Source organism: Erythrolamprus reginae, chromosome Z, assembly GCF_031021105.1.
Source record: "Erythrolamprus reginae isolate rEryReg1 chromosome Z, rEryReg1.hap1, whole genome shotgun sequence".
In the NCBI taxonomy this organism is placed as follows: Eukaryota; Metazoa; Chordata; class Lepidosauria; order Squamata; family Dipsadidae; genus Erythrolamprus; species Erythrolamprus reginae.
In genome coordinates this window covers 31,229,580-31,257,091 of record NC_091963.1, presented here as the reverse complement: position 1 = coordinate 31,257,091, position 27,512 = coordinate 31,229,580, and the positions used below count along the sequence as shown (strand labels likewise).

At 42.1% G+C, this 27,512-nt stretch overlaps 1 protein-coding gene across 2 annotated transcripts in view; it reads left to right on the top strand.

Annotated features, from left to right (window-relative positions):
• NEBL (nebulette) overlaps nucleotides 1-27,512 on the top strand; it is a 192,963-nt gene that overhangs the window by 62,027 nt on the left and 103,424 nt on the right. For both annotated transcript variants that reach the window (XM_070767106.1, XM_070767105.1), the window contains exon 3: nucleotides 26,735-26,819. In XM_070767106.1, coding sequence (XP_070623207.1) covers nucleotides 26,735-26,819 — 85 coding nt within the window. The remainder of the gene's footprint in view (nucleotides 1-26,734; nucleotides 26,820-27,512) is intronic.

The window sequence follows — 27,512 nt, the reverse complement described above, 5'->3', positions numbered from 1 at the left end:
TTTGACACCTGTGGCCTAATATACTAGTTAATTGTTTGACAACTAACAATGAAAAAATAATTGTCACCAACTACTAGCTGTGACTCTTTAATTTTCATGGAAAAAAATTCAAGGCAACTAAACAGGGGATCTATTTGAATTTACTTGTGAGATGGATTTAGAGACATTTTACTGCAGTCATTCATGAAAGTTCTGGTTAAAATTCACAAGCTGATGATGAGGAAGAATAATTCTATTCTCTTTACCAAGTAACCTTGTCCATCCTTTGACTAGACTCCAAGTAGACCTTGATTTGTTCATTTAGTGACTGTCCAAAGTTATAACAGCACTTTATGACCATTTTTCACACTTAGGACTGTTACAGCATCCCAGTGTTCACATGATCAAAATTCAGACATTTGGCAACTGGTATTATTTAGGATGGTTACAGTGTCCTAGGGTCATATGATAATCTTTTGTGAACTTCTGAAGAGCAATGGGCATGCTAGACTCACTTAACAGCTGTGCTACTAATTTGACAACTGCTAAGATTCACTTAACAATTATGTCAAGAATGATTTTAAGATGGAGCAAAACTTATTTAACAACTGCCTTGACTAGCAATGGAAATTTTGGCCTCAAAATTATCAATTACTTGTGGCCACTGGACCAAATATATTTGTCTATAAGAATTATACACATAAGTATATTTTATGTGCATATGTATCCATGTGGGATGAGGAAATAAAATTAGGTTTTGAAGAATTGGCCTGCAGGATTATTAATACTTCATTGACCCAAGGTGCTACCTCCTATTTTCATTGGACTTTAAGTGACAAAATGCAGTTATCAGCTGCAAAAGGCTGTGTTAGAGAGAGAAAAAAAATCTTCATGCTTATTACTACCACTTTTTAAATCAAGTGCCAGTTATATTGTTTAAAGAGCTGTCCTCAACAATGTGTTAGATGAAATCTCTTATGCTCTCTTATGCGATTTACAATCTGCAATGTTGTGACTTCCTAAAGCATGATATATCTAACAGTTTTCAATTCAGGAGAGAAGATTTATAGATCTGTTTCTTTTGTAAGGCACTCATAACTTGGCATGCTTTCACTATTCAGGAATTAGCTTCCTTTTTTACATCCCACTACCATATATCCATCAGTCATCTCCAAACTGGCACACTTTTGGTACTACCTCTTGCAGGGTTTCTGCCTACCAGGGTTTTTTTTAAAGTGAAGGCGCTTTTTTTGGTGCAATTACCATGCCTCATTTATGAAATTTTATGAAATTTTAATGCTATTTCCATTTGCTTTTTCCGTCTTTTTTTTTGCCATAGAAAATTTATCCAAGATGTTTGACATAATATAAGAAACAACGATACTTTAAAAAATCCTTGTTCTTAGGGGTGGTGGTGTATCCTTACCATTAAGATAAACTCATTCATGTAAGTTCTTGGTCAAGGTAGACTGAGAACCTACTGACAGAAAGGCTTTGCAGTAATTTGAATTTATTTTGAATTTTTTAAAAATGAGTTCTTTCAAATGTCTTGCTTTCACCAAGATTCCTTCCACTTGACAATTTAGGATCTTTTAATATTATATTTGTGCACAAGTTATGTTATACAGTACTCTTTTTCAAAAGATTCCCTGATATTATTTCCCCATTGAATCTTCCCCAACAGTACTGTGATTTACAACTGAGCTACAGGACCTAAATTGCAATCCTTGAAACAATGGTGAAATCCTACCGGTATGTCCTAGTTTGGGCATACTGGTAGTGGGGGCCGCCAGTGGTTCGGAGAACTGATAGTGGCAGCACGAGGTGCTACCCACTTGTTTGGACTTTGCCATTTTCTTGTTTTTAACCCTCTGTGCATGCACAAAGCCTTCTGCTCACGTGCAAAGTTTTTTGCACAAAACCTTTTGCACATGGTGCAGAGCCTTTTGGAAATGTACACAGGATGAAAAAGTGCACACCACAGTGGCTCACGTGCAAAACACATCCTTCTGAGCTGGTAGGGAACGTAAGTAGATTTCTGTCTTGAAATTTCTAAAAATAGTTACAAAATAATAACTGTTACTAAGATTGGGGAAATCATTAATTAGTGATCAATCTGTAACCAAATGTTGACATGTCAGCATACAGCTTATACTAACTGGTTTTGAAAGAAACATCGGATGGCTCTTGGATTTTGATAGAAAACTGGGAGGATTGTGGTCTTGCTAGAACCCTTCTGAAGAGCCTGATATTCACTGCCCCTCATTCATATATTTGAGAGTATCAGGATGTTAATATCTGGTTCAGAAATATTGAAGTATCCAAAATATCATATTCTCTTTCTTTTTAACAATTTGCCTCTTAGAAGCCAGATTGTTAGCTCATAAAAATTGGAGTTTGAGAGTATTTGTATTGGTGTATCATCAGAGAGACAAATGTAGAATGAATTACCTGGCATTATGCTATGAGATATGTCTGATAAAATTGAATTGTGATCTATGTAAAAACTTAAGCACATATGCACACCAAATAGTTAAATATCAAAGCTAAAGCCTTAATCTGGATTTCTTATGATAACATAAATTGATAAAAGACTTTATTGCTTTATTGTTTATTGCTGTCCATTCTAAAATGGGTATTATATATTTGATGTAATTAACTGTTTTTAAGGCATATCATACAGATAATTGTTCTTTGCAGAATAGAGGTTGATGTTTCATTGTGTAAAAATTGACATTTACAAATAATTGCCATTTAATAAAAATGGTCTGTTCTTTTCTTCTTCTTTTACATAGCAAATATGTGGGTTTAAAAAAAAAAGTGTCAGGATGTAGTACAGTATATCATTATATAACACCAGGTCTTCAGATAAAGAAGTTGACATGCTGGCTTTTTTCCCCATTGAATTGATATTGTGCCCTTTGATTATTTTATTATTTATAGCAGTTACCATGACAAATTTAATCTTGTTTAACCAATTTGGAATGATCTTATCTCAAACCTCTTCAATTCTTCCACAAGAATGAGATGCAATTCCTGTGAAAATATAAAAACAACATACAGTACTTTAGAAAGGAAATAGAGTCACGGATAGCTATGCATAGTAGGATGAATTATAAGACTGCCAAATTTGACAAGGTTACACTTCTTCCCATTCCATCATTGCCAGATTTTTAAGCTCAAAAGCAACAAGCAGATATTTAAATTAAGTAAACATGGTGGAAATTGGTGAAAAGTATGATTTACTTGGTATTCAGTTCTATGTTGAAAGAAAAATAATTAAATTTTTATTTTCTAATAATCGTTTAGGTATTGTCGATCCTAATTCTGGCAGCACATGAAGCAAAGCTTTTCTCTACCTAAGAAGACAAGCTCCAAAATAACCAGCCAAGTAATTAGAGAAGATTTTTAATAGTAGAGGGTTTATTAAATCACAGACAGTAGTAAATGCTTTGCGAGTTCATGAAATTTATCTCATATAATAAACATTCTTCAGTTATTGTCTGTAACAGACTTTTGTCAGGTTCAGGTCTTCCTGAGAGAATATTCCAAATTGCAGAGAGAGAAGAGTTGTATCGCTTTAAATGTAAAACTACCTAATCATGGTGAATATGCAAATTGTAGTGTAACCTGATTGGCTGACAAAAGCACATAATGCACCTTTGCATAGGTGTGGCGTGTGGCATGTGGCGTGTGGCGTGTGGCTTGGCTTGAAGGTATTGTGGTTTGGTATGGTTTAGAATAGCTGGTAAATAAGGTGGCTTAGGGTGGATGGAAAATTGTAGCTAAATATTGTGACTGAGACTAGTAGCTAGAGAATTGTGAGTACTTTGTATATGAACTACTAGAGAGCTACAGTGTAAATAATTAGTGTAGGGTTGCTACTAAAGAAGTAAATATTTTCCTAAAAAACTCTGCAGTACGTTCTTCAGTTATCTTCAAGATAAAAGTTCCTGATATCCTGGTCTAAGTCAGGCTGGTTAGCTGCTGTGGCTATCTGGATGGGTTAGCTTCTGCAAAACGTTACTCCAACAACTTGCTCCTGCCATTTTATACCAATGTATTTGAGGTATCTTAATATTTGGAGCCCAGCAAGTAACAATTTTGTTGTTCTGACTAATTTTGAGAACCTAAACAGAGTGAGACAGCGTTAGTATTTAGTATTTAGATAGAAAACATCCTGGAAGAAGGCAACAACAAATCACTTATGAATTGTGCCAAAAATATCTACAGGGAGATGGCTATGTAGTCATTAGGAGTTGAGCTTGACTCCAGGGAATCTTTATCTTAATATTTGGAATTTCAAGCTGGCTCTCCTTGTTCGGCAAAGAGGCCTGTGAAGTAGTTTCATGGTTAGGTGATTGATGGTCTGGGTGTTCCTGCCTCTCTCTCTCCTTTCATATTCGGTTTTTTTTTAATTGCCTTTCCTGCGTGGGTGACTTCCTTTGTAGAATAAATAAAAACTTCACTTTTGAAACACGAAGCAGTCAATTCCTAACTAGTACACCAGGATGGCCTTATTCTATACTGCAAGTTCTGAACTTTTCCCCAATAGTTCTCCAGGTTCTTTTCAGAACATTGTTTCTAACACAGAAGGAGGCAACTATTTTGATCCATGAGACTATTTGGGCTTGAGAAGTCAAATAAAAAAGCTGCCACAGTGTTGGATGATCTAAATGAATACAGCCTTTCATAAAACACCCATTTACTGGAAGACAAGGTAGTGAGGCTGCTTTGAGCCTTGCTCGTTAGCCCCAGGGATGTTTTCTTCAATTAATCTTTCTTTTATCTTTTCCTTTTAAGCCAATGGGTATACTTTTAAGCAAAGCATTTGGACTGTAGTCACTTGTTATTTGTTACTTTTCGAAAGCACTTCCACACAGCATAGGAATATACTGGGTCAGAATCAGCACTTAAATGGATCGATCTTGTAATGTCAGTTAAATTTGAAAACTGACTTGGGTTTTTGCTATGGTATGTTGAAATCAAAGCAATGCTGAGTGTTCAAGTACGCAGTTCAAGAGGTTCCATGAGTAGCCCATTCTCTCAATGGTAGGCACTTACCTCATTCCACTTCTTGGCTTATTTCTCTGCCATCTGTCCAAAAAAGGTAAGCTGCCGGGGTTGGCAGTATTTTGAAAATGGTGAAAGTAAAAATGCTGTTTCCCAACCGGAAGTTGAAATTGTGACGTGGATAAATAGAATTCCTATGAATGCCTTTAGTTGAAGTTTAAATTAGACCTTGAAAATATAGGGGATACTAGAAGTTTATTACTTTGCAGGATCTACTTGATAGAATATATCAGTGATCGGGTGCCAAAAGAGCGTGGGCATGTGCTATCGTGCATGTGCCAGTGCCCACACCTATAATTCAATGATTGGGGAGGGCAAAAATAGCTTTCTCCACTTTCACAGGCTGGAAATGGCCTGTTTCCCAACTTTTGGCAGGCCTAGTAGGCTTGTGTTTCGCCCTCCCCAAGGCTTCCCTGTAGCTGGGGGTAAAAAACGTCCACCCCATCCTCCTGGAGGCTCTCTAGAAGCCAAAAATGCTCTCCAAGAGCCTCTGTGTGAGCAAAAAATTAGCTGGCCGGCACACACATGCACATTGGAGCTGGCTTGTGTGCCAGCAGATATGGCTCTGCGTGCCAACTGTGGCACCCGTGCCATAGGTTTGCCATCATTGGAATATATGAAATACTAGTAAAATACTGTATAACCAATTCTCTATAACCGTGGCACTAGCTTTGGACATTGGAATGCTGCACAATACCACATTGGTCAGATGCATTTATAATACTAAGCCATAATGTAGTTTATTTATTTTTGGTTCAGCATTATGGGTAAATCCATCCAATATAGCTTAGAGTTATATCTGATCCAAATCTTAATAGACTTTTCATCCTCATGATTTTTTTAAAAAAATGTGATTTGGAAAAAAGGGGAATTAGGTGTCCATAAATCAGGAGCTGCCTTGAACAGTATGAAATTCATTCAGTCTTTTTTTGCCATTTCCCAACATAACTCATGGTTTACAGTTAATGGTATGGAAAGTATAATAAATCCTCTTTAATAAATTATCTTTTCAAATTGCCAGTCAATAAACCCATCTTATTCTGTTTTGTGGGCACCATTCCTACTTTGATGTATGATCCCAATAAATTAACTGTTCACATTTCTTTGTCTGTAAATATACTTTTTTATGATTAGAATAAAAATAAAGGTTTCCATATGCCATAGTGAGTTGGTGGGCTATTTTAGCCCTTCTAAGACCACACGATGAAGTGGAATATAAGTAAAATAAACATCATTGCCAGAGTCTACAAAGTCTCCAAGAAACCACTATTGAAATTTAGAGGTTCTTAATATAAAAGAAAATCCATATTTTTTTAGCAGCCAAGTCTTGAAAGTAGGAAGCTGTAGGATGACCTTTTGAAAGGTCTTATGAGAATAGAATATTATTTAATGGAACTTTTGATATTAACTCCATTCTGGGTTGTGAAGTTTCAAGACGTGTGATTCTTTCTTGAAAAAGGTTATGACTAGGTTAGAGTGTGAGTGCGCAATACTCTAATGTAACTGTGCTACTATTTTTGTAAAGTCTTTGTTATGCCCCTGGGCAGGAAAGCTGGTTCAGAACAACAGTGTTATTTTCAAAAAGCAAGTCACGGTCTACAATAAATGGAGGAAGATGGCTTTGTCTAAACTTTTAAATAATCTAATCAGTAACATGTACTGCTAGGGTTTTGCGTGCCCTGTTCTATGAAGCTTTTGGAATACTGTAGCCCTTTAATTCTAACTCTTAAAATTTAGGTCTAATGTTGCAAGTGATTTCAAGTGCTTTATTAGAAAGCACATTGGCATTTTTGTTGTTTTTAAGGCTAATAGTAATTGTCCTAATGGATAACCATTTAAATATGAGGCAACAGCTGCCAAAAAAGCCAAAACAGTTCTAGGCTGCATATACAGATAATATCACAAGTTTAATAATAATGATAATAATAATAATAATAATGATAATGATGATGATAATAATAATAATAATTATTATTATACCATTATTATTATTATTATTATTATTATTATTATTATTATTATTATTATTATCCCCTAGCCCAGAGGCTCACAACCTTTGTGTCATGGCCCACTATTGGGCTCTGAGCTGTTTGTAACCAGGCCAAGAAATGGCGGGCAAGTGCCTCCACTTGTGCCTCCACTCGCGTGAACAGTAGCCTGTCTGTCTCTCTGGAGCAATGTGTGTGTATGCATATGCATGTATGTCTACGTAGGTATGTTTATCCTGAATCTGATATCTTCCAGATGTGGCAATTTACACCACCTTGAAATTCTTTATTATTAGCTCCACTCAATTTTTAACTCTGGATTGAGGATTTCTTTGAGGTTTATGGGATATTATCATTCTACCATGGCTCTTAAAATCTTGTCTGCTTTGATATTTTTGCATCAGTAAAGAATTAGCCACTGCATATTCTGATTCTCAGAATATCGCATTTCAGACATTAACACCCTTGAAAATGTCCAAAGATACTTCATCAGAAGAGTCCTTCACTCCTCCACTCGAAATAGAATACCCTACGAGACTAGACTTTCAATCCTGGGCCTAGAAAGTTTAGAACTAAGACGCCTTAAACAAGATCTAAGTATTGCCCACAAGATCATATGCTGCAACGTCCTGCCTGTCGGCGACTACTTCAGCTTCAACCACAACAACGCAAGAGCACACAACAGATTTAAACTTAATATTAACCGCTCCAAACTTGACTATAAAAAATATGACTTCAGTAACCGAGTTGTCGAAGCGTGGAACTCATTACCGGACTCCATAGTGTCATCCCAAAACCCCCAACACTTTACCCTTAGATTATCTATGGTTGACCTATCCAGATTCCTAAGAGGCCAGTAAGGGGCGAGTACAAGTGCACTAGAGTGCCTTCCGTCCCCTGTCCTATTGCTCTCCTATATCTCCTATACCTTTCTTCTATTCCTATATCTCTTCTTCTATTCTTTCATTGATATGTTCTATTACTATACCTTCTTTTCTATTCTTTCTTAGATATATTTTACTATGAGTATCTCCTCTATAACTTTCATCATGTATTTTACTATGTGTATATAGATATATACCCACTAAACCCCTCATTGTGTATTGCACAAAATAAATAAAATAAAATAAAATAAATAAATGCATAAAGCAAAAATATTGGAAAAATTGTACCTAAAAGTCACATGTTGCAGTCAGACATATTAAGGGTTTATTTGGATTTTGCCTTACAGTATTGGTATTAGAACTGTTATTAAAATTATGAACCATGATTTATGGCAGAGGTGTGTTCCTGCCGGTTCTACAGAACCAGTAACAGGCATTTCCCCCCCTCTTGATGAACTGGCAGCGATGGCCGGCGCTCTCAGTGGCACCATAGGCACCGCCATCTTGTCTTTTGCTTCTGCTCACATGCAGAAGCTGTTTTTAGCACTGGGTTTTTAGCACTGTGCATGCACGCCCTAGCAGCACACAACGTGTGGCATGCCCACCCATAGCAGCGGAGGAATTTAACTGACAGAGAGGTAAGTCAGAACCTACCCCTGATTTATGGCTTATCATTTTGAGTGAATCCAGCTAATTGTGTTCAATAAACTCATAGTTAAACAACGTCATGTTGCAACTACAAACTTAGACTGTAGATCAGAGCCAAATCTGCATTGTTCTGTTTTTATTCTGTAGAGAAGGGGTGGGCTGTTGCCCGGATTGGGGGGGGACACAGTGGGGTAGCGAAAATGGAGCTCCACCCCAGAGCACCCAATTTGCACTGAAAGATGTTGAAAGAAAATGCATAAGCCACGCCCACAGAGTGGTAGTAAAAATTTTGGTAGTCCTTCACGGCTGTATAGTATCAAATTATTGTCATTTGCAGGCTAATGAATTAGATAGAACAAGATTAGGGATTCCCCTCCTCCATTTTTGGGAGGATAATGTGTTTAGTGGCTGCCTCCTAAGCAGGATTGAAAAAAAGCAACATTGGTTTTTGGCAGAGGGAAGAAGCAGAACACACTTCTTGGTTTGATACCTTTTCTTCTTTCTTTCTTTTTCAACCGGCAGGCAGTAGGAATAATTTTCTTTTTACACTGCTGAGGAGGAGAGGGGTTAAAATTATGTTGCAGATTGCATGAAGTTGGCTGAAAATCCACAGACTTCCTCCCTCTACATTTTTTTCACCTAATATGCCATAGAATAGAGAAAAAAAGTTACTTCTCCATTTTGTTGTGCGGTATAATGAAGAGGATTAGGTCATGCTTTTCTGAAATAGCTAATGCGCATAAAAAGCCTTATTGAAAAGGAATGAAACATCCTTACAAGTGCCATTGATACATTCCCTTCTGCATTTGTTTGTGTGTGTGTGTGTGTAGCAGCAATAATAGGGAACACCGCTGCTTTTAATCCTAAAAGTTTTTGTTGGAAAATTATCCATCATGTTTCTCAATTTTGAATGAATCAATGATTCAAGATGTGCTTAAAATGAAATAAGAGAGCTGCAAGACAGGGTGACGGGAAGGGAATTAAAATATTTTTTCCCCCCAATTTCATCAGCAGCAACTTTTCATATACAGTGATCCCCCGAGTTTCGCGATCTCGATCTTTGCGAAACGCTATATCGCGATTTTTCCACCCGATGACGTCACTCCCTTCCTTTCTCATCTTTCTTTCTCTCTCTCTTTCTCTATCTTGCTTCTTCCTCTCTCACACTCTCTTCCTCCCTCTTTCATCTCTTTCTTTCCTTCTCTCTCTTTCTCTATCTCTCCCCCTCTTGCTCTCGAGCGGCGGGTGGCACCCAGGGAAGGTTCTTTCGGCCGCCCACCAGCTGATCTGCTCGGCAGCGCAGTAGCAGCGAGGAGCCGAAGATGGGGTTTCCCCTTTGCGTGGGCAACGGGGAAACCCCATCTTCGGCTCCTCGCTGCTACTGCGCTGCCGAGCAGATCAGCTGGTGGGCGGCCGAAGGAACCTTCCCTGGGTCTTCAACTCCCAGAGCGGTGGACAAGCGGAAAGGCGGCAGACAAGCGAGCAGGCAGGCGGCTCCTCAGCTGCTGGGTCTTCCCAGGTGCGGAAGTAAAAACACCATCTGCGCATGCGCGGCCATGGAAAAGGGCGCGCATGTGCAGATGGTGTTTTTACTTCCGCACCGCTACATCGCGAGAAATCGATTATCGCGAGGGGTCTTGGAATGGAACCCTCACGATAATCGGGGGATCACTGTACATGGAACAGCAGCACAAATCATGATTAAGAGTTAGCTTATACTTGAAATAAAGTAGAAATTATCATTGAAACATTATGGTTTGTGCTGATGTTCCACTGTATATGTAAAGTTGCCAAAAAATCTTTTCCCAAAAGATTTTTAGGGAAAAATCTTTTAATTGCCTCCCTGCCCTCCATGGTCTTGCAGCCCTTTTACTTTACTTTATATCAATTCTCCTTGCATTTTCTTTTCTTTTCTCTTTATATGAAGCTTTAAGTAATTATTTTCTTCCTTAGCCAGGTCTCTTTTGTACTTCAGCCAGTTCTTTCATCTTTTCAGAGTTGAACTCACTATTTTAATTAACTAAAGGGCTGCCATCGTAGTGCAGTGTTTGGTTTTTCAGTTTAGTTAAAAAGACACATTTGCTTACTTAATTTTGCAGTATCGTACCATCCTCCCTGGTTTTCTAGCATCTGAATTAAATGTTTATTTTATGTTCCATTGTTTTTACAGCTTTAGCATTATGCGCAAAGCATCTTGTGTATATTTGTCCTGTTTCTAAACTAATTTTACAAATTTTCTGCTATCTGATGTACTCTGATGATAAACTTCAAAGCACAGGAGAAAGATAATCTCAAACTGGAACTTCAAACAGAATTTCTGACTTTAAAAACACATTATGTCCAGTACCCAGCGATATCAATTTTCACCAATCTTTTCTTTTTTTAAAGCTCATGTCTCATAAATGTTTAACATCCAGGTCAGAATTGTAGGATTCTCTCAAATGATTAGGAACCAAACATTTGTGCTTCCATGACTTGTACTTTTTACCATATCAAAGCATTAGTGTTAATATAACATTAATCACTAGAAGAAGACAAAGATGACTATACAGTATATGCTATTAGGTTGACATTTGAAATCTAAATCCTCACATTTTTGTCTGCACTGTATGCCTATATTGAGCATTAGACATACAATTGGCCTTTTAAAAAGTAGCTCATAAAAATTGAGCTGTGTTTCTGTATTGCTTTATTTCTGTATTTATTTATTGTACATTTATTTAAGTACTGAAGAGATGTAATTTTTGTTTACCTAAACAACCTTTAGATTGGGATTTTAATGAAAAATATTTGGATTGCAGATGTTTACTTCATTAGATCTATAGTACACATCGAATTCTGCAACGTAAGATTTAACAGAAAAATTCTGAATCAACTCAAACAGCACAGAATCAAAGTGCTATTTTGTCAATTATAGAATCAGTCAAATGTCCAGCAGAAGATACTGAAAAGTTCACTGAGTGCTCTACAAGGTCAGTTCCAGTTTTCTGACATTATAGAGCAGTGATGGAGAACCTTTTTTCCCCTTGGATAACAAAAGCATGCGTGAACACCCATAATTTAGTGGCCCCCTATTCATCACACAACCCCTGCGCATGCACGTACAAACCCCTCCATGCTGTCCCACTGCCTGCATGAATGCACGACTCCCCTCCCCATTTCCTGACTTCCAGTGGGCCCAGTAGGCCCATTTTTATGCCCTCCCCAGGCTCCAGAGGTTTTCTTGCAGCCTGGGGAGGGTAAAAACTGTTGGGCTTTTTTGTGTATCTTGGTTAATATTAATATTATTATAATATTATTATTATAATATTATTATAATATAATAATATTATTAATATTAGCAGAGTTCAGCTGGCTTAAGTTGCAGTGAATTCAGCATGGCAAGAAATTAATTGTGTGGTTTAGAATCCCATTTGTTAGTAATGAATGATCACTCCTTCAAAAAGATGAAATTTATTGTTTATTTATTTATTTTGTCCAATACACAATAATACACAATGAAGGTTATAGAAGATATAGTAGAGAAGAAATACGAGATATAGGAGAGACTATAGGACAGGGGACGGAAGGTACTTTAGTGCGCTTATGTACACCCCTTACTGACCTCTTAGGAATCTGGAGAGGTCAACCGTGGATAGTCTAAGGGTAAAATGTTGGCGGTTAAGGGGATGATACTATGGAGTTCCATGCTTCAACAACCCGATTACTAAAGTCATATTTTTTACAGTCAAGTTTGGAGCGGTTAATGTTAAGCTTGAATCTGTTGTGTGCTCTTGTGTTATTGTGGTTGAAGCTGAAGTAGTCTTTGACAGGCAGGGCATTGCAACATATGATCTTGTGGGCAATACTTAGATCATGTTTAAGGCATCGTAGTTCTAAGCTTTCAAGACCCAGGATTGTAAGTCTAGTTTTGTAGGGTATTCTGTTTCGAGTGGAGGAATGAAGGGCTCTTCTTGTGAAGTATCTTTGAACATTTTCAAGGGTGTTAATGTCTGAGATGCGATATGGGTTCCAAACAGATGAGCTGTATTGGAGGATGGATCTGGCAAAATTTTTATAATCTTTACTTACAATTTTGTTGATTCATGCATTTACATAATACAGGCATAAATGCTTATATTCCTGTACATATTAATTATTTCTGCATGATTCCATGTGTGAGGATGTCTTCGGATTGATCTCACACATGTGTCCTCAGCCGAGGACAACGGAGCACACAGGGAGATGGAAGGAGTAAGAAGGCTCAGCAAGGCCAAAAGGGAAATAGAGAGGGGGAGTCACTGAGTCACTCTGCTGTGTTTATATAGTCTGCAGAGTACATCCCCCTTTTTGTCATCAAAAGGTGACACACCAGTCAGTCAATCTGCGACCTGACCATAGAGATGTGCCCACAAGACAGTGTAAGCATGTGTTAGAGTGGTGAAACCCAACAAAAACGCCCTTTCCCACTTTCTAGAGGCCCTCCGGAGACTGAAAACGCCCTCTTAGAACCTCTGCATGAACAGAAAATCAGCTCGCCAGTGCGCAAATGCTGGCTGGAGCTGAGCTAGGGCAATAGTTCACATGCTGGCCAATATGGCTCCATGTGCCACTTGTGAATACCATCAGAAAATTATTTCCCATTGTCTTCTAATTCACTCAGTTCATGCTGAGTTGACAGATTGTAATAATCAACTTCTCAATAGATTGTACAAATCTTTTCCCCCATCCAAATGTCTTATTATTATTATTATTATTATTATTATTATTATTATTACTACTACTATTATTACTATTATTACTACTACTATTATTATTATTATTACTATTATTACTATTATTATTATTATTATTATTATTATTTATTGGATTTGTATGCTGCCCCTCTCCGTAGACTCGGGGTGGCTAACAACAGTGATAAAAAACAGCATGTAACAATCCAATATTAAAACAACTGAAAAAAACCCTTATTATAAAACCAAACATACATACAAACAAACATACCATGCATAAATTGTAAAGGCCTAGGGGGGAAGAGTATCTCAGTTCCCCCATGCCTGATGGCAAATGTAGGTTTTAAGAAGCTTATGAAAGGCGAGGAGGGTGGGGGCAATTCTAATCTCTGGGGGGAGCTGGTTCCAGAGGGCCGGGGCCACCACAGAGAAGGCTCTTCCCCTGGGTCCCGCCAAACGACATTGTTTAGTTGACTGGACCCGGAGAAGGCCCACTCTGTGGGACCTAACTGGTTGCTGGGATTCGTGCAGCAGAAGGCGGTCCCGGAGATAATCTGGTCCAGTGCCATGAAGGGCTTTAAAGGTCATAACCAACACTTTGAATTCTGACCAGAAACTGATCGGCAATCAATGCATACTGCGGAGTGTTGGTGTAACATGGGCATATTTGGGGAAGCCCATGATTGCTCTTGCAGCTGCATTCTGCACGATCTGAAGTTTCTGAACGCTTAACGCTTTTAACCATTAATCTGTTCTTATAGGGTAAAATCTAGGAGTTCATAAATATTTTAATGGTCCTACCTTGAGGACATAGTTGTACCCAGCCACTACTCTCAGAAGAACTACTCAACTCATAGTGCCTGTGAGTGAAAATCTTCCCCAATTATTTCTCTTCTTCATGTCTACAGTATTTCTTCTCTTACTGCTACACATTTCTACTTGTCAGTTTCTGGCAATTATTATCCCCTCCAGATGGAAATTATAGTCACATGAATGCCCCATTTATTATCCAAGTTTTGAGCTGCTAATTGGTTTGGTTCATTCTTACATAACTTAATCCCACTTTCCAAGAAAGTGGAAAGTGTAAACAAAAACTCCAAAATAATATCACCTCAATTTTGCTTGGCACAAGTAGGAGAAATTTCAAATTTTAGCTATTACACAAATGTAAGTACACTATTACATTTCGGTTGACATAACCTACATAAATAATCTCAATAACTGATCAATACCTGGAACTTACTACCTGACTCTATTGTTTCTTCACCTAACCCCAAAATCTTCAACCTTAAATTATCTACTGTTGACCTCTCCCTTTTTATCCCTGTGTCTGAATAAATTGTAAGGGCCGTTCATAAGTGCACTCTGGTGCCTACCGTCCCTGTCCTTCTGTCCTATTATCCTTTTTATCACTTCTTTATTATGTTAATACAAACTAAAGCAAACAAAGGGACTACCTTTGAAGAATCTTCAGAAACTTCACATCGTGCAGAATGCAGCTGCGAGAGCAATCATGGGCTTTTCCAAATATGCCCATTTTACTCCAACACTCCGCAGTCTGCACTGGTTGCCGATCAGTTTCCGGTCACAATTCAAAGTGTTGGTTATTACCTATAAAGCCTTTCATGGCACCGGACCAGGATACCTGCAAGACCGCCTTCTGCCGCACGAATCCCAGTGACCGGTCAGGTCCCACAGAGTTGGCCTTTTCCGGGTCCCGTCGACTAAACAATGTCATCTGGCGGGACCCAGGGGAAGAGCCTTCTCTGTGGCGGCTCCAACCCTCTGGAATCAGCTCCCTCCAGAGATTAGAACTGCCCCTACCCTCCTTGCCTTTCGTAAACTCCTCAAAACCCACATAGGGGAACTGAGACATCTCCCCCTGCCTATGTAGTTTTAGTGCATGATATGACTGTATGTATGTTTTTTATATTGGGGTTCCTTGTTTTTAGATTTTTTAAATGTACAATTGCTATTTTAGATTTTAATTTATTAGATTTGTCAATACATATTGTTTTTTATCACTGTTGTGAGCCACTCCGAGTCTGCGGAGAGGAGCGGCATACAAATATAAATAAATAAATAAACAAACTCTATACTTGTTTGACAAATACAATAAATAAATACATTTTGAAGGTTAACAGAGGCAATTTATTGAAAGGTTGAAAGAAAGCAATGTGGGTTCCATACAGGTGAGCTAGTCTGATTTTTTTTCTGTATACCAATCGGATACAGAAGGAACAGAATAAAGCATTATCTTGAGTGAAAACTAAGGATGCATTGAGAAAACTGCAAATGTTTGTGGGCAACCTTGCATTCCCAAACATAGAACTTGGCACAGACTGCCTTATTAGATGTAAAATGGCTATAAATGTAAACTAATCAACACTTCAACCCAATTGCATTGTTTCATACCAATATAAAGGTAGTCCTCAACTTACGAAGACTTTGCTCTATATTACGACCTTTCTTGCCTCAGTCGTTAAGTGCATCACTGCAGTTGATAAATTAGTAATCTGGTTGTTAAGTGAACCTGGCTTCCCCATTGACTTTCTTGTCAGAAGGTTGCAAAAGGGGATGTCATGACCTTGGGACATAGCAACAGTCATTAATATGAACCAGTTGCAAAGCCTCTGAATTTTGATCACATGATCATTGGGGTTCTGCAAAGGTTGTAACTGAAAAATGCTCATTGGTTACTTTTTAAAGTGCCGTTGTAACTTTGAACAGTTACTAAGTGAATTGTGTAAGTTGAGGACTACCTGTATTATGCTTATTACTTGGAATACTTTAGGGAGAAGAAACCCTTTGGAATGATGACTATTATATGTTTCCTGGACTTTCTACACATAGAAAACTATCAAATCATTTTAACTTATCACATTAATTTTCTGTGATGATTAACAAAATGTTAAATGCTAAAAGTACTTTATATTGCTCAGAATTGGCTGACAGCAGAAAGAATGTCCAATTTTCAATTAAACAAAGTGATTTTTTTGTGGTAAATAACTAATTCTATTATTAGTCTGCACTAGACCCTGCATTTCTATTGTATTAATGTAGATGGGTTATTTGCTTGCAAGAAATATGTAATTATTGATTGACAAAGCTTGGAGACAAAAATATAAAAGGGAGTTGTCACATACATGCCCCATAGAGGTAGATTAGCAAATTGCAGTTGCTATCATATAAATCCCTGGGAAGATTTATTAAATTTTCTTTGGTCTTCTTCTCAGCTAATAGGCCTGACAACAGATGATGGTAATCCTGGATATTTTTGACTAGAACAAATCATAGTATTTTGATTTCTATATAGTACTGAACTACAGTATATCAAAAGGGAAGAAACCTTGTGTTCCATATATTATATTTTAGCCTAAGGAACTTACCGTATTCATTGCATCACCAGGAATATTGATCTGAAGATTGTTTAGGCATTTGGTCTGAATATATTCTATATGTTTAATTTCCTATTTTTTTAACCTCCTTTAAAATTAGGGAAATTGACTAAATGCACATTAACTGCTCATTTTATGAACATATATGTAAGGTGAATAAAACTGTTAAATATGCATATAATTCTTAGAAAATAAGCAACAATGGTTGCAATAAATGTCAGATTGGAGTAGCATTAAGCAAATCAAATTGTGGCTTAGCATTATAATGATATTTTATAAATGGTAGCTCTTTAATTATAGATAACTTATAAAATAAAATCTCCTGATTACAAACTTTGTAAAAGTGAAGATCTGTGTGGCACCCATGGGTTACTAAAATTAAATGTAGTAATAAATAGTATTTGAGAGGAAAGTAGTATTTCAGACTGAAGATAATGTTCTAAAGGCATGATTTTCTTTATGGTAGAGCACATTGTTTATTTATTTGTTTGTTTGTTTGTTTGTGTGATTGATTGATTGATTGATTGATTGATTTGTATGCTGCCCCTCTCCGTAGACTCTTGCCTATTTATGTGAAGGAAAAGTGCTGATCTTATTAACATTAATAAGGATGACCTTTGAGAATGTGGAATATGAATGAACCTTTTGTGACCAGTTCATAAAGAGGCTGAGTTTGCATTTAAAAAGACAGCTATCAAGATAGTAAGAGACAGAATTATATATACTCAGCCAGACATTGCAAATCAGTTGATGGAGACTCCCCCACTCAAGATATTACATGTTCTATTTAACAGCAATACTGATCACTGTATTGCTGCTGAAGGCAAACTGCTTCTTAGATTTTCATGTTTATAGACATATAATCCTGTCTGTCTCTGTCTTTCTCTCTTCTACCTATCTCTTGGCTTGAGAACCAGTTTGGTGAAATGATTAAAGCATTAGGCTAGACATCATGAGAGCATGGATTCTAATCTTGCCTTAGGCACAAAGCCAATTAGGTAAACGTGGGGAACTCTCAATGATTTCTTTGAGTAACTTAATGGAGAGTCACTTATTCTAGGAAGGGGGCAGTGGTAAACCATTACTGAAAAATGACAGCGCCGGACTTACCCGGCAGGCAGGCTTTGCTGGAGGGACCGGGAGACACGGTCCCTCATGGCGGCCGCCATCTTGGATCCCGGGCGAAGTCTCGCGATGCGAGACTTCGCTCGGGAGATCGGGGCCTGATTGGCCAGGCCCCTGATTGGTCCGGGCGGGGCCTGCTTGCCCTATATAAGGGCGAGCAGGCCCGGGGCTCTTCCTTTTCGCCCGGACCAAGCTACAGAGCAGACATTCGTTTGTCTGCTCGCGGCGGCCATTTTGTTTGGCGACCTCGTGCGAGGCGCCATTTTGTGGCCTGTGGGGGTGAAAAGCCTTCTCTCTTCTTCAGCGGAGCCAGCATCGGCTGGCTCCGCTCCGGTTTGGAGCCTCATTGTTCTGTTTAAGGGGGAGGGTGGTGCTGCCTCCTGGTGGCCTCGCGGGCGCGCGGGGGTCGCTGGGGATCGAGGCCTGGGATAAAGGCCTGGTGTTTGGGCCTTGTTGCCCTCGGGGATAGGGGGGAATTGGCTTCCCGGGGGGTTTTAGCTCCGCTTAGGCCTGCTATTTGAGCAGGCCTGGTTCCAGTGGTGCAGGGCCCGTTGGGGGAGGGCTTTGTCCCGCCCTATTCCTTATTGTATAAAGATAGAATTTAGTGGCATGGCCCCTAAGAAGCGGCCGGCTAAGGCCCTCCCGGCCCAACCTGCGGTGCGGCCCAGGAGGGCTGCCAGGCCGTCTGCTCGGGCTCGGGCGGCGGCAGAGGGGCCCCCGGGGGGGATCCCGGTGGGGGGGGTGGCTGGGTTTATGCCCACAGTCCCTCAACCCGAGGTGTCCCCTTCTCTTTCCTGGGCCAGGGTCCTGGAGCGGCTCGACGAGTTGGAGAGGTGGAGGTCGGGGGCAGGCCCGGAGGGGCTTTCCCCGGCTGCCACCGCGGCTTGGGGCGCAGACCCCGAAGAGGAGTCGGCCCCAGCTGGGCAAGTGGCCCATGAAGTGCGGATGGCGGGCCCCGGACAAGCGGGCAGCACCGGACAGACGGGCCATGCTGGACAGATGGCCCCGCATGGGCAATGGTCATCGTTCCAAGGCCCAACCAGGATGGGCCCACCGTGGATGGCTTCGACCCCCTACGGGGCAGGTGAGGTTGCACCACATGTAGGTACATCTCCGCTCCTGCCCATTCAGGGTCCCGGGTTCATCCCGCCAGCTTTGGGGGGTGGCAACAGCTTCACGGGGGCTGCTGCAGGCACCTGCGGTCAGGTTTGGTCCCCGCCGGCTCCGCCAGCGGGGGCGCTGGGGGTGCCTGTCCCGCCTGGGGCGGGGGTGGGGGGTTGGATTCCTCCTCCACCGGCCATTATGCCACCGGTCCCATTCATGTACCCGCCGGGGCTTGGGGTGCTGGGCTCGGGGGCCACCACGGTGTGGGACCCGTTCGCCAGCATCAAGCCTGGGGCCATCCCTTGTGGGTTGCCCGCCACACCTTTAGGGTACCATCTGCACCCCTCAGTTAAGGAGGCAATCTGGCGGGGGGAATACGTTGATTTGTTCTCCCTCCTGAACAGGGAGGTCCCTAAACAAGATAAGGAGATTGTCCCTGGGGAGAAAGTGAAAAAGACAAAGGTCACGAAATGCTTCAGCTCGTGGCTGTATGCATTTCTGACCTTTGCGTCGGTGGTCATTCAGAGGCAGCCGGAGAGGGCCGCTGCCTTGTTGAAGTACATCGACCTGATAGCGAGGGCCCATTTCGAGTATGGGGGGACCATATGGAGGCACTATGACAAGGGCTTCCGTATGCGCATTGCTCATGAACCCTACTTGCCTTGGAATATGGTGGTTCCGGACCTGTGGTTCCAGGCCACTCATATGTCGGGGAAGGAGGGCTGTGATAGGACCGATAGCGGTCATTTTATGGAGGAGGAGCCTGCGACGCCCGCGCCGGCAAAGGCAGTGGCGGGTGCCGTTAGTAAGGGTGCCTCTTTAATTTGTCACGAGTTCGCTGCAAAGGGGGCGTGTTTTCGCCCCATTTGCAGGTTTCGTCACGCCTGCGGAGGTTGTGGGGGAAACCATTCCGCAGCCGTGTGCCCCCGCCCCAAGAAGGGGAGTGAAAAGAAAGGCTCGGGTCCCCCGAAGCCTCCCCCACCTGCTGGGGGAAAAGGGGCCCAGCCCAATTAATTTAGGGGTGCTTGAGGGTTGGTTGGGCGACTACCACCCTCGCTCGAGAGCGGCCGCTCTCTTGCTAGGTTTTGTGCAGGGATTTAGGATCCCTTATCAGGGTGTTAGGAAGGCCTTCATGTCTGACAACCTTAGGTCGGTTGTTGGTCATGAAGACATTGTTAGGGAGAAGATTGGGAAGGAGGTGGCCGAAGGCAGGGTCCTGGGGCCCTTTGCGGAGCCGCCCTTCCCGAATCTTCGTGTGTCTCCCTTAGGTGTGGTCCCCAAAAAGGCGAGTGGTGAATTTAGGTTGATTCACCATTTGTCTTTTCCAAAAGGGGAGTCAGTGAATGATTTCATTCCTGACGAGCTGTGTTCAGTCCGGTATGCGTCCTTTGATGCAGCCGTGACTATGGTTAGGAAGTGTGGGGTGGGAGCCCTTATGGGTAAATGCGACATTAAGTCGGCATTCCGGCTCCTCCCCATACACCCAGACGACTTTGAGCTGTTGGGCTTCCATTTCGAGGGGGGCTATTACGTGGACAGAGCTTTGCCCATGGGGTGCTCTGTCTCGTGCTCTCTTTTCGAGAGTTTTAGCACCTTCTTGGAGTGGGTGCTCAGGAGGCAAAGTGGCCTGGGTACGGTCGTTCACTACCTTGACGATTTCCTTTTGGCGGGGCCTGCGCATTCGGAGCAATGTTTTGCTTTGATGCGGGACTTCGAAGCCCTTTGTGCTCAATTAGGGGTGCCTTTAGCCTCTGAGAAGACCGAAGGCCCCGCCACCAGGATTACTTTTCTGGGTATTGAATTGGACTCAGAAGAGCAATCTTCCAGATTGCCCCTAGAGAAGTTGGTAAAGATTAAGCGGAAGCTCGATGAGGTCCTGGGCTGCCGGAAGGTGACCCTACGGCAGCTTCAGGAACTGGCAGGCATTCTTAATTTTGCCTGTCGGGTAGTTGTTCCTGGAAGGGCTTTTTCCAGGAGGTTGTATGATGCGATGAAGGGGCTCCGTTTGCCCCATCATCGTACCCGCCTTTGCGCCGGGGTCAGGGCTGACCTCGGCGTGTGGCGGGATTTTTTGGATAGATTTAACGGGTTGTCTTTCTGGAGGCACGAGCTTCTGTTGGAAGCTGAGTTGCAGCTCTGCTCTGATGCCGCGGGGACTTGTGGTTTCGGGGTAGTGTTAGGTGACCAGTGGTGCTGGTCGGCATGGCCTCCGGAATGGAGTGCCACTTCGTTGGTTAAGGACCTTACGTTCCTGGAGCTCTTCCCCTTAATAGTGGCCTTAGAGCTTTGGGGGGAGCAGTTTAGGGACAAGACTGTGCACTTTTGGTGTGACAACCTAGCGGTTGTCCATGTGGTGAATGCCCTGTCCTCAAAGAGCGACAGGGTCATGCGGCTTGTCCGCCATTTTGTGCACAGGTCCTTGTCTCTAAACGCATTGTTTTTGGCTAAGCATGTCCCCGGGTTAGATAACGGGGTTGCTGATGCCTTGTCCCGTGGTCAGTTGTCCAGGTTTCGGACCCTGGCCCCGTGGGCCCGAGAACTGCCAGAAGCGTTCCCCAGCCACCTCTGGAGTCTGGGAGGGATTCAGAGTGGTGGAGAGGCGAGGCATCCCGGGCAATCTCCTTGTCTGTAGCGCCCGGCACCCTCAGGGCATACCAGCGTGCAGGTAAGGAGTTGTGGGAGTTCAGGCAGGGCAGGGGTTACCAGCTTAGTTGGCCTGTCCCTGTAGAACATTTGGCCGAGTTTTGCGTCCAACTTAGGCAGCGTGGCCTATCAGTTAGGACGATCCGGTCCCGGTTAGCCGGCCTCGCCTTTCTGTCCAAGGCGGGGGGGTTTGCAGATCTTTCGGGTGACTTTCGCATCCGGAAGATGCTGGAGGGCTGGCTTAGGGAGCAAGCGGGGGCCCCAGGTGACACTCGTCAGCCCCTGACGGTGGAGCAGCTGTCATCAATCAACGTGGTTTTTGGCAGTCTGTGTTCCTCATTGTACGAGGCCCGTCTTTTTAGGGCAGCGGCTTGTGTCATGTTCTTTGGGGCCCTTCGGGTCAGCGAGGCCATGGCTTCGTCTCAGGCTGACACTTCGCTCCGGGCCTTCCAGTTCGCTGATCTGACCTTTAGGCAAGGGGGGGTGTCCCTTGTAGTGAGAAGGTCTAAAACGGATCAGCTGCACAGAGGGGTTGCCTTACAACTTAGTGCGGCCACCGACCAGTCGGTGTGTCCGGTGGCCGCCCTACGGCTTTATTGTGGTATGAGGGGGTCAGGTCAGGGGTACCTGTTTAGGCATTGTGATGGTACCCCTCTGACCCGTTTCCAGTTCTGGGCTTTAGTATCTAGGGCGATGGCCCAGGTGGGCATGGATCCCGCCGGTTATGGAACGCATTCGTTCCGTATCGGCGCCGCCACTAGTGCGGCACTTTCTGGTTTCCCGGCCCATCGGATTCGGGAGATCGGCCGCTGGCGGTCAGCGGCATATTTGGGTTATGTTAGGCCCGCTGAGGATCCCAGGCAGGGCTTAGGCTAGGTAACCTCTCTGTGTCTGTGTCCTCTTGCAGGTCCCCAGGCTAACACGAAACCGACGGCGCTGCTGTGTGGCCACAGCATGATTTTCTGGGCCGGCCGCGCGGCAGCCAGGAGCGCCATCGGGACCCACCTGTCCCTGGGGCGGTGGGTCAACGTTACCTGGATGGGCCGGAGAGGTATGCGGTGGGAGGGTCTCCTACCGGCGCTGCTGGGCGGTCAGCATTCTGTGGCTGCGCCCGGCGATATTGGGGGCGGCTCCTGGAGTCGCGCCCAAAGGGGTCTGGGTGGGCAGCGTCCTGTGGCCGCACCCAGGTGGCCGGTATTGCACTTAGGTGGCAATGACCTGTGCATGCTGGGAGGCCTGGCGCTGCTCATCCAGGCACGCGAAGACCTGCGAAGGCTTCGTGAGGTCTGGCCCACCACGCAGGTGGTGTGGTCAGACATATTACCTAGGATTGTGTGGAGGGATGCCTCTTCCCTTAGGGCCATTCACCGGGCTAGGAGACGGGTGAATAGGGCTATGGGGAAAACAGTTAGAGAATTGGGTGGAGTGGTAATACCTCATCCCCTTATATCAATAGATAAGCCATGGCTTTACCGTAATGATGGCGTTCACCTGTCTGACCAGGGGAACGCCATCTTCTTACAGGACCTGCAGCGGTCTCTGCGTGAGCTGGCGCAGATAGAGGGGGGAGTCGGGGGGCCAAGATAGAGATCTGACCCCCGCTCCTGTGGCAGGTTAGGGGCGGAAAATTGGGTGGTTTAGCAACCGCGCGTTCTCCCTTGGGCATCTTTGGGGATGATTGACAGGTTCTCTGCAAGCTCATGGAGGGAGTTTCTGCCTGAGCAGCTGGGGGGAACCTGTCTTTGGGTCCTGCACCTTTAATTCCCCGATTCGGGTTAGCCGGTGGGACCCCCCTCATGCACAGCATGGCAGAAAAGGTCACAGGTGACGGCCTGGCCCTCACCTGGACCTTGCATCGAGATACGCCCATGTGTTGCCCAGGAATGTTTACTGGCATAACGTCATTTCCGCCCCGGAAGTATTTGTTTGACCCTGCAGGTCCAGTTCCGGGTCATAGTTGTTTATGCTAATTTATGCAAAGTATTTGAATAAATTATGCAAATTTATGTTAATAAAAATGACCCAATTTTAAATCCAGCTCTGGTGTCCGTGTCGTTACTCCGTCTCTCCAGCAATGACAGCGCCGGACTTACCCGGCAGGCAGGCTTTGCTGGAGGGACCGGGAGACACGGTCCCTCATGGCGGCCGCCATCTTGGATCCCGGGCGAAGTCTCGCGATGCGAGACTTCGCTCGGGAGATCGGGGCCTGATTGGCCAGGCCCCTGATTGGTCCGGGCGGGGCCTGCTTGCCCTATATAAGGGCGAGCAGGCCCGGGGCTCTTCCTTTTCGCCCGGACCAAGCTACAGAGCAGACACCCGCCCGCCCTCCACTATTTTGCAGTGTGCTTAGGGGTCGCCCTTAGGGGGCCGAATGGGAATTTTTTGCAGTTCTGCCTCTTAGCTGAGCTGTTTTTTCGCCCATTCCACACTGGGGTGATGGCTGTGCGGTTAGGGGGTGCTTGCATTAATTAAGTTAATTGGCTTACCTTTGGTCATTTGGGTAGGCAGGTTAGGGGCGGAAAATTGGGTGGTTTAGCAACCGCGCGTTCTCCCTTGGGCATCTTTGGGGATGATTGACAGGTTCTCTGCAAGCTCATGGAGGGAGTTTCTGCCTGAGCAGCTGGGGGGAACCTGTCTTTGGGTCCTGCACCTTTAATTCCCCGATTCGGGTTAGCCGGTGGGACCCCCCTCATGCACAGCATGGCAGAAAAGGTCACAGGTGACGGCCTGGCCCTCACCTGGACCTTGCATCGAGATACGCCCATGTGTTGCCCAGGAATGTTTACTGGCATAACGTCATTTCCGCCCCGGAAGTATTTGTTTGACCCTGCAGGTCCAGTTCCGGGTCATAGTTGTTTATGCTAATTTATGCAAAGTATTTGAATAAATTATGCAAATTTATGTTAATAAAAATGACCCAATTTTAAATCCAGCTCTGGTGTCCGTGTCGTTACTCCGTCTCTCCAGCAAAAACTTGACAAGAAAACTGTAGGGATTTGTTTAGGCAGTCTCGAAGAATTGGAAACAATTGAATGAATTGGTTTTAAGTTTTTCCTTAATTTTGCTTTTCATTATTTATCTCCCATTTTAACAATGTTTTATTTTCCTTCCCTTTCTATTATACTTTCAAACATAATGCATATGTAATGTTTGGTTTATTACTACGCTTTCTTAGAACAATGTGTGTGCCAATACTTTATTAACTTTACTATTTATTTACTTAAATTCTTCTGCTTCTAAATGCCTAAGGTTTGCAGTAGTTTAAAGAATGCTGCAAGAAGGATTGAAATAAAAATAAAGTAAAAACAATCATAGACAAAAACTTTGCATAAACTATGATTGTATCATTCAATGGTGATAAGCTAAATGCCTTCTGAAAGTGCGAAGTCTTTGCCCAGTAAGGTAGAGAATTGTGGCCAGTCTTTTTTGTTTTAAAAAATGTCTAGAACAAGTACTAGGATCTAGGTTTCGGTTTCACAAGTAGAGAGACTTCAGCCTATGCCATTGGTGGCAAACTTTTTTCCCTCAGGTGCCGAAAGAGTATGGGCGCACGCTACTGTGTATGCACAAGTGCACACACCCATAACTCAATGCCTGGGGAGGGCAAAAACAGATTCCCTCGCCTCCTGGAGGCCAGAAATGGCCTTTTCCCCAACTTCTGGTGGGCCTAGTGGGCTCGTGTTTCACCTTTCTCAGGATCCAAAGGTTTCCTTAGAGTTGGGGGAGGGTAAAAATCCCTCCCCTTTCCCCCTAGAGGCTCTCTGGATGCCAAAAACACCCTCCCAAAGCTTCTGTATGAACCAAAAATCAGCTGACCAGCACACACATGCACATTGGAGCTGAGCTATGGAAACAGCTCATGCTCCAGTAGATATGGCTCCACATGCCATCTATGTCACCCATGCCATTGGTTCTCCATCACTGGCCTATGCTATGTTTTCAATACAAATCATGGCCACCATTTATCATGCCCTTCAAGGACATATATTTAGAAAAATAGGAGAATAGGTGCTACGGTGGGGGGCCAAAATATCAACTAATCCCTGTCATTGGGATTGAGTTAATTTTAAACTAGTAAGATAAAAAGCCAAATCTGTTATGAGCTGCCCTAAGTCTACAGAGAAGGGTGGCATAGAAATAAATAAATAAATAAATAAAAAAAAAAACCTGTTTTTTGATGCAACATACAGGTTAGCCTCAACATTAGCAAAGGAACTCCTGAAATAAAATAGTTTAAGTGCATACCACAGTGCAACAATTATTAAAGTGATTTAATTGAATAGTATAATTTTTTCCAAAAATTGCTCATTTATAAAACTGAGTGATAACAGTATATTCAAAAATTATTATATGCTCATGGGCCAGCATGTGTAAGGTAATAATGAAAATCCTTTTGATATTTATTCCTAAAAATTGTCAAGAGTTTTTAGATATAGCGGTACCTTAGTACTTATTTTTATTTGGCTCTGGGAGATGTGATGAGTATAAACATTTTCCCCCCATAAGGAATAATGTAGTGAGTCACAAGCCAACTGACACCGATAAGTTCTAGATTGCTTCAAGTATTAAACAAACAATGAGTACCAGGACAAAATGTTCACATCAGAATGCAATGACTACCGAATTTGATGAAGCAGTGTACCAAAATATCACTGTAATTGATAAAAAGTCTATATATGAAATTATTCCATCCCGAAAAAGTTCAGATTAACTGTATATGTTCTGGAATATCGGTAACCTGTGAGAGGAAAATGTACCTAAAAAGAATTTAAACACAAATAGTGTGATAGGACAAATTTAGAAATAATGAAGAGAAACAATGATAGCATAGCAGACTTTTTTCACTCAAAAACATCATTCTCTGCTTTTTTTTTGCTCTGAAAGATGAATTTATTAAAAAGAGAATAGTACAACTGTGAATAAGTAAGTGTGTCTTGGTTGTGAAGTTGCTAGGCTTTAGAATCCCATTATATTTATTGTTTTCTTTATTAAAAGTTACCATGTTATGCAAACCGCCATTAGAAAGTATGTACAATCATTAATTACTTTAAATTATTGTAATGAGCCAGAATAAGACTCAGAACAAATAAGTTACCAGGCTGTTGCTGCTGCTGTTATTATTATTATTATTATTATTATTATTATTATTATTATTATTATTAATTATTACTTTGTTCCAGACACTATCCAAAACAATCCTTTACTACGGTGGCAGATACACCTGAAAACATTCGATTAAAACAGCAAAGTGAATTGCAAAGTCAGGTAATGTTTGCATTATTTTTTGTAAATGTGTTATGGATAATTAAGGTGTATTTTTAAAATGATCCTGATTACTTATTGATTTATTAACTAAATGTTTACCGATTATTAAACATAAAGGATTAATTGAAAGATGAGGGTTTTTAAAAAAATCCACAAATACAATCATTCTTTGTTTTTATTTTCTTATTTTAATGTTTCTATTAAAAACTCAAAGATGTGTCTCACTTCTGTATTTTGTTCACTATATTTTGTTTATTGTTATTAATTAATAAGAATATCTATTGAATCACCTGTAGTAAAACTTTCTCATTATTGACTACAAAATAGAACTTACTTGACCAAGAATTAAGAATTTAAATCAACTGATAGTTAATTCCAGGAAACATTGATCTTGATCTTGAATTGCTGAAATTACCATTTTTTTTTTCTTTTCATGCGTTGACGAAATCTGTCAAATCAAATAAAGAAGAAATCTTTGATAATTTATCTTATCTAAATATTTAATTTTCTTCTTAGATGTTCATTCCAGTTATTCATCAAACACAATTTTCGTGCAAACGGTTTAGAATTTAGAATTCATGAGAGACAATAGTATATATTTTGTTGTGAGCCGCCCTGAGTCTGTGGAGATGGGCAGCATACAAATCTAAATAATAAATAAAATAAATAAATAAATACCTTTCATATCCCCCA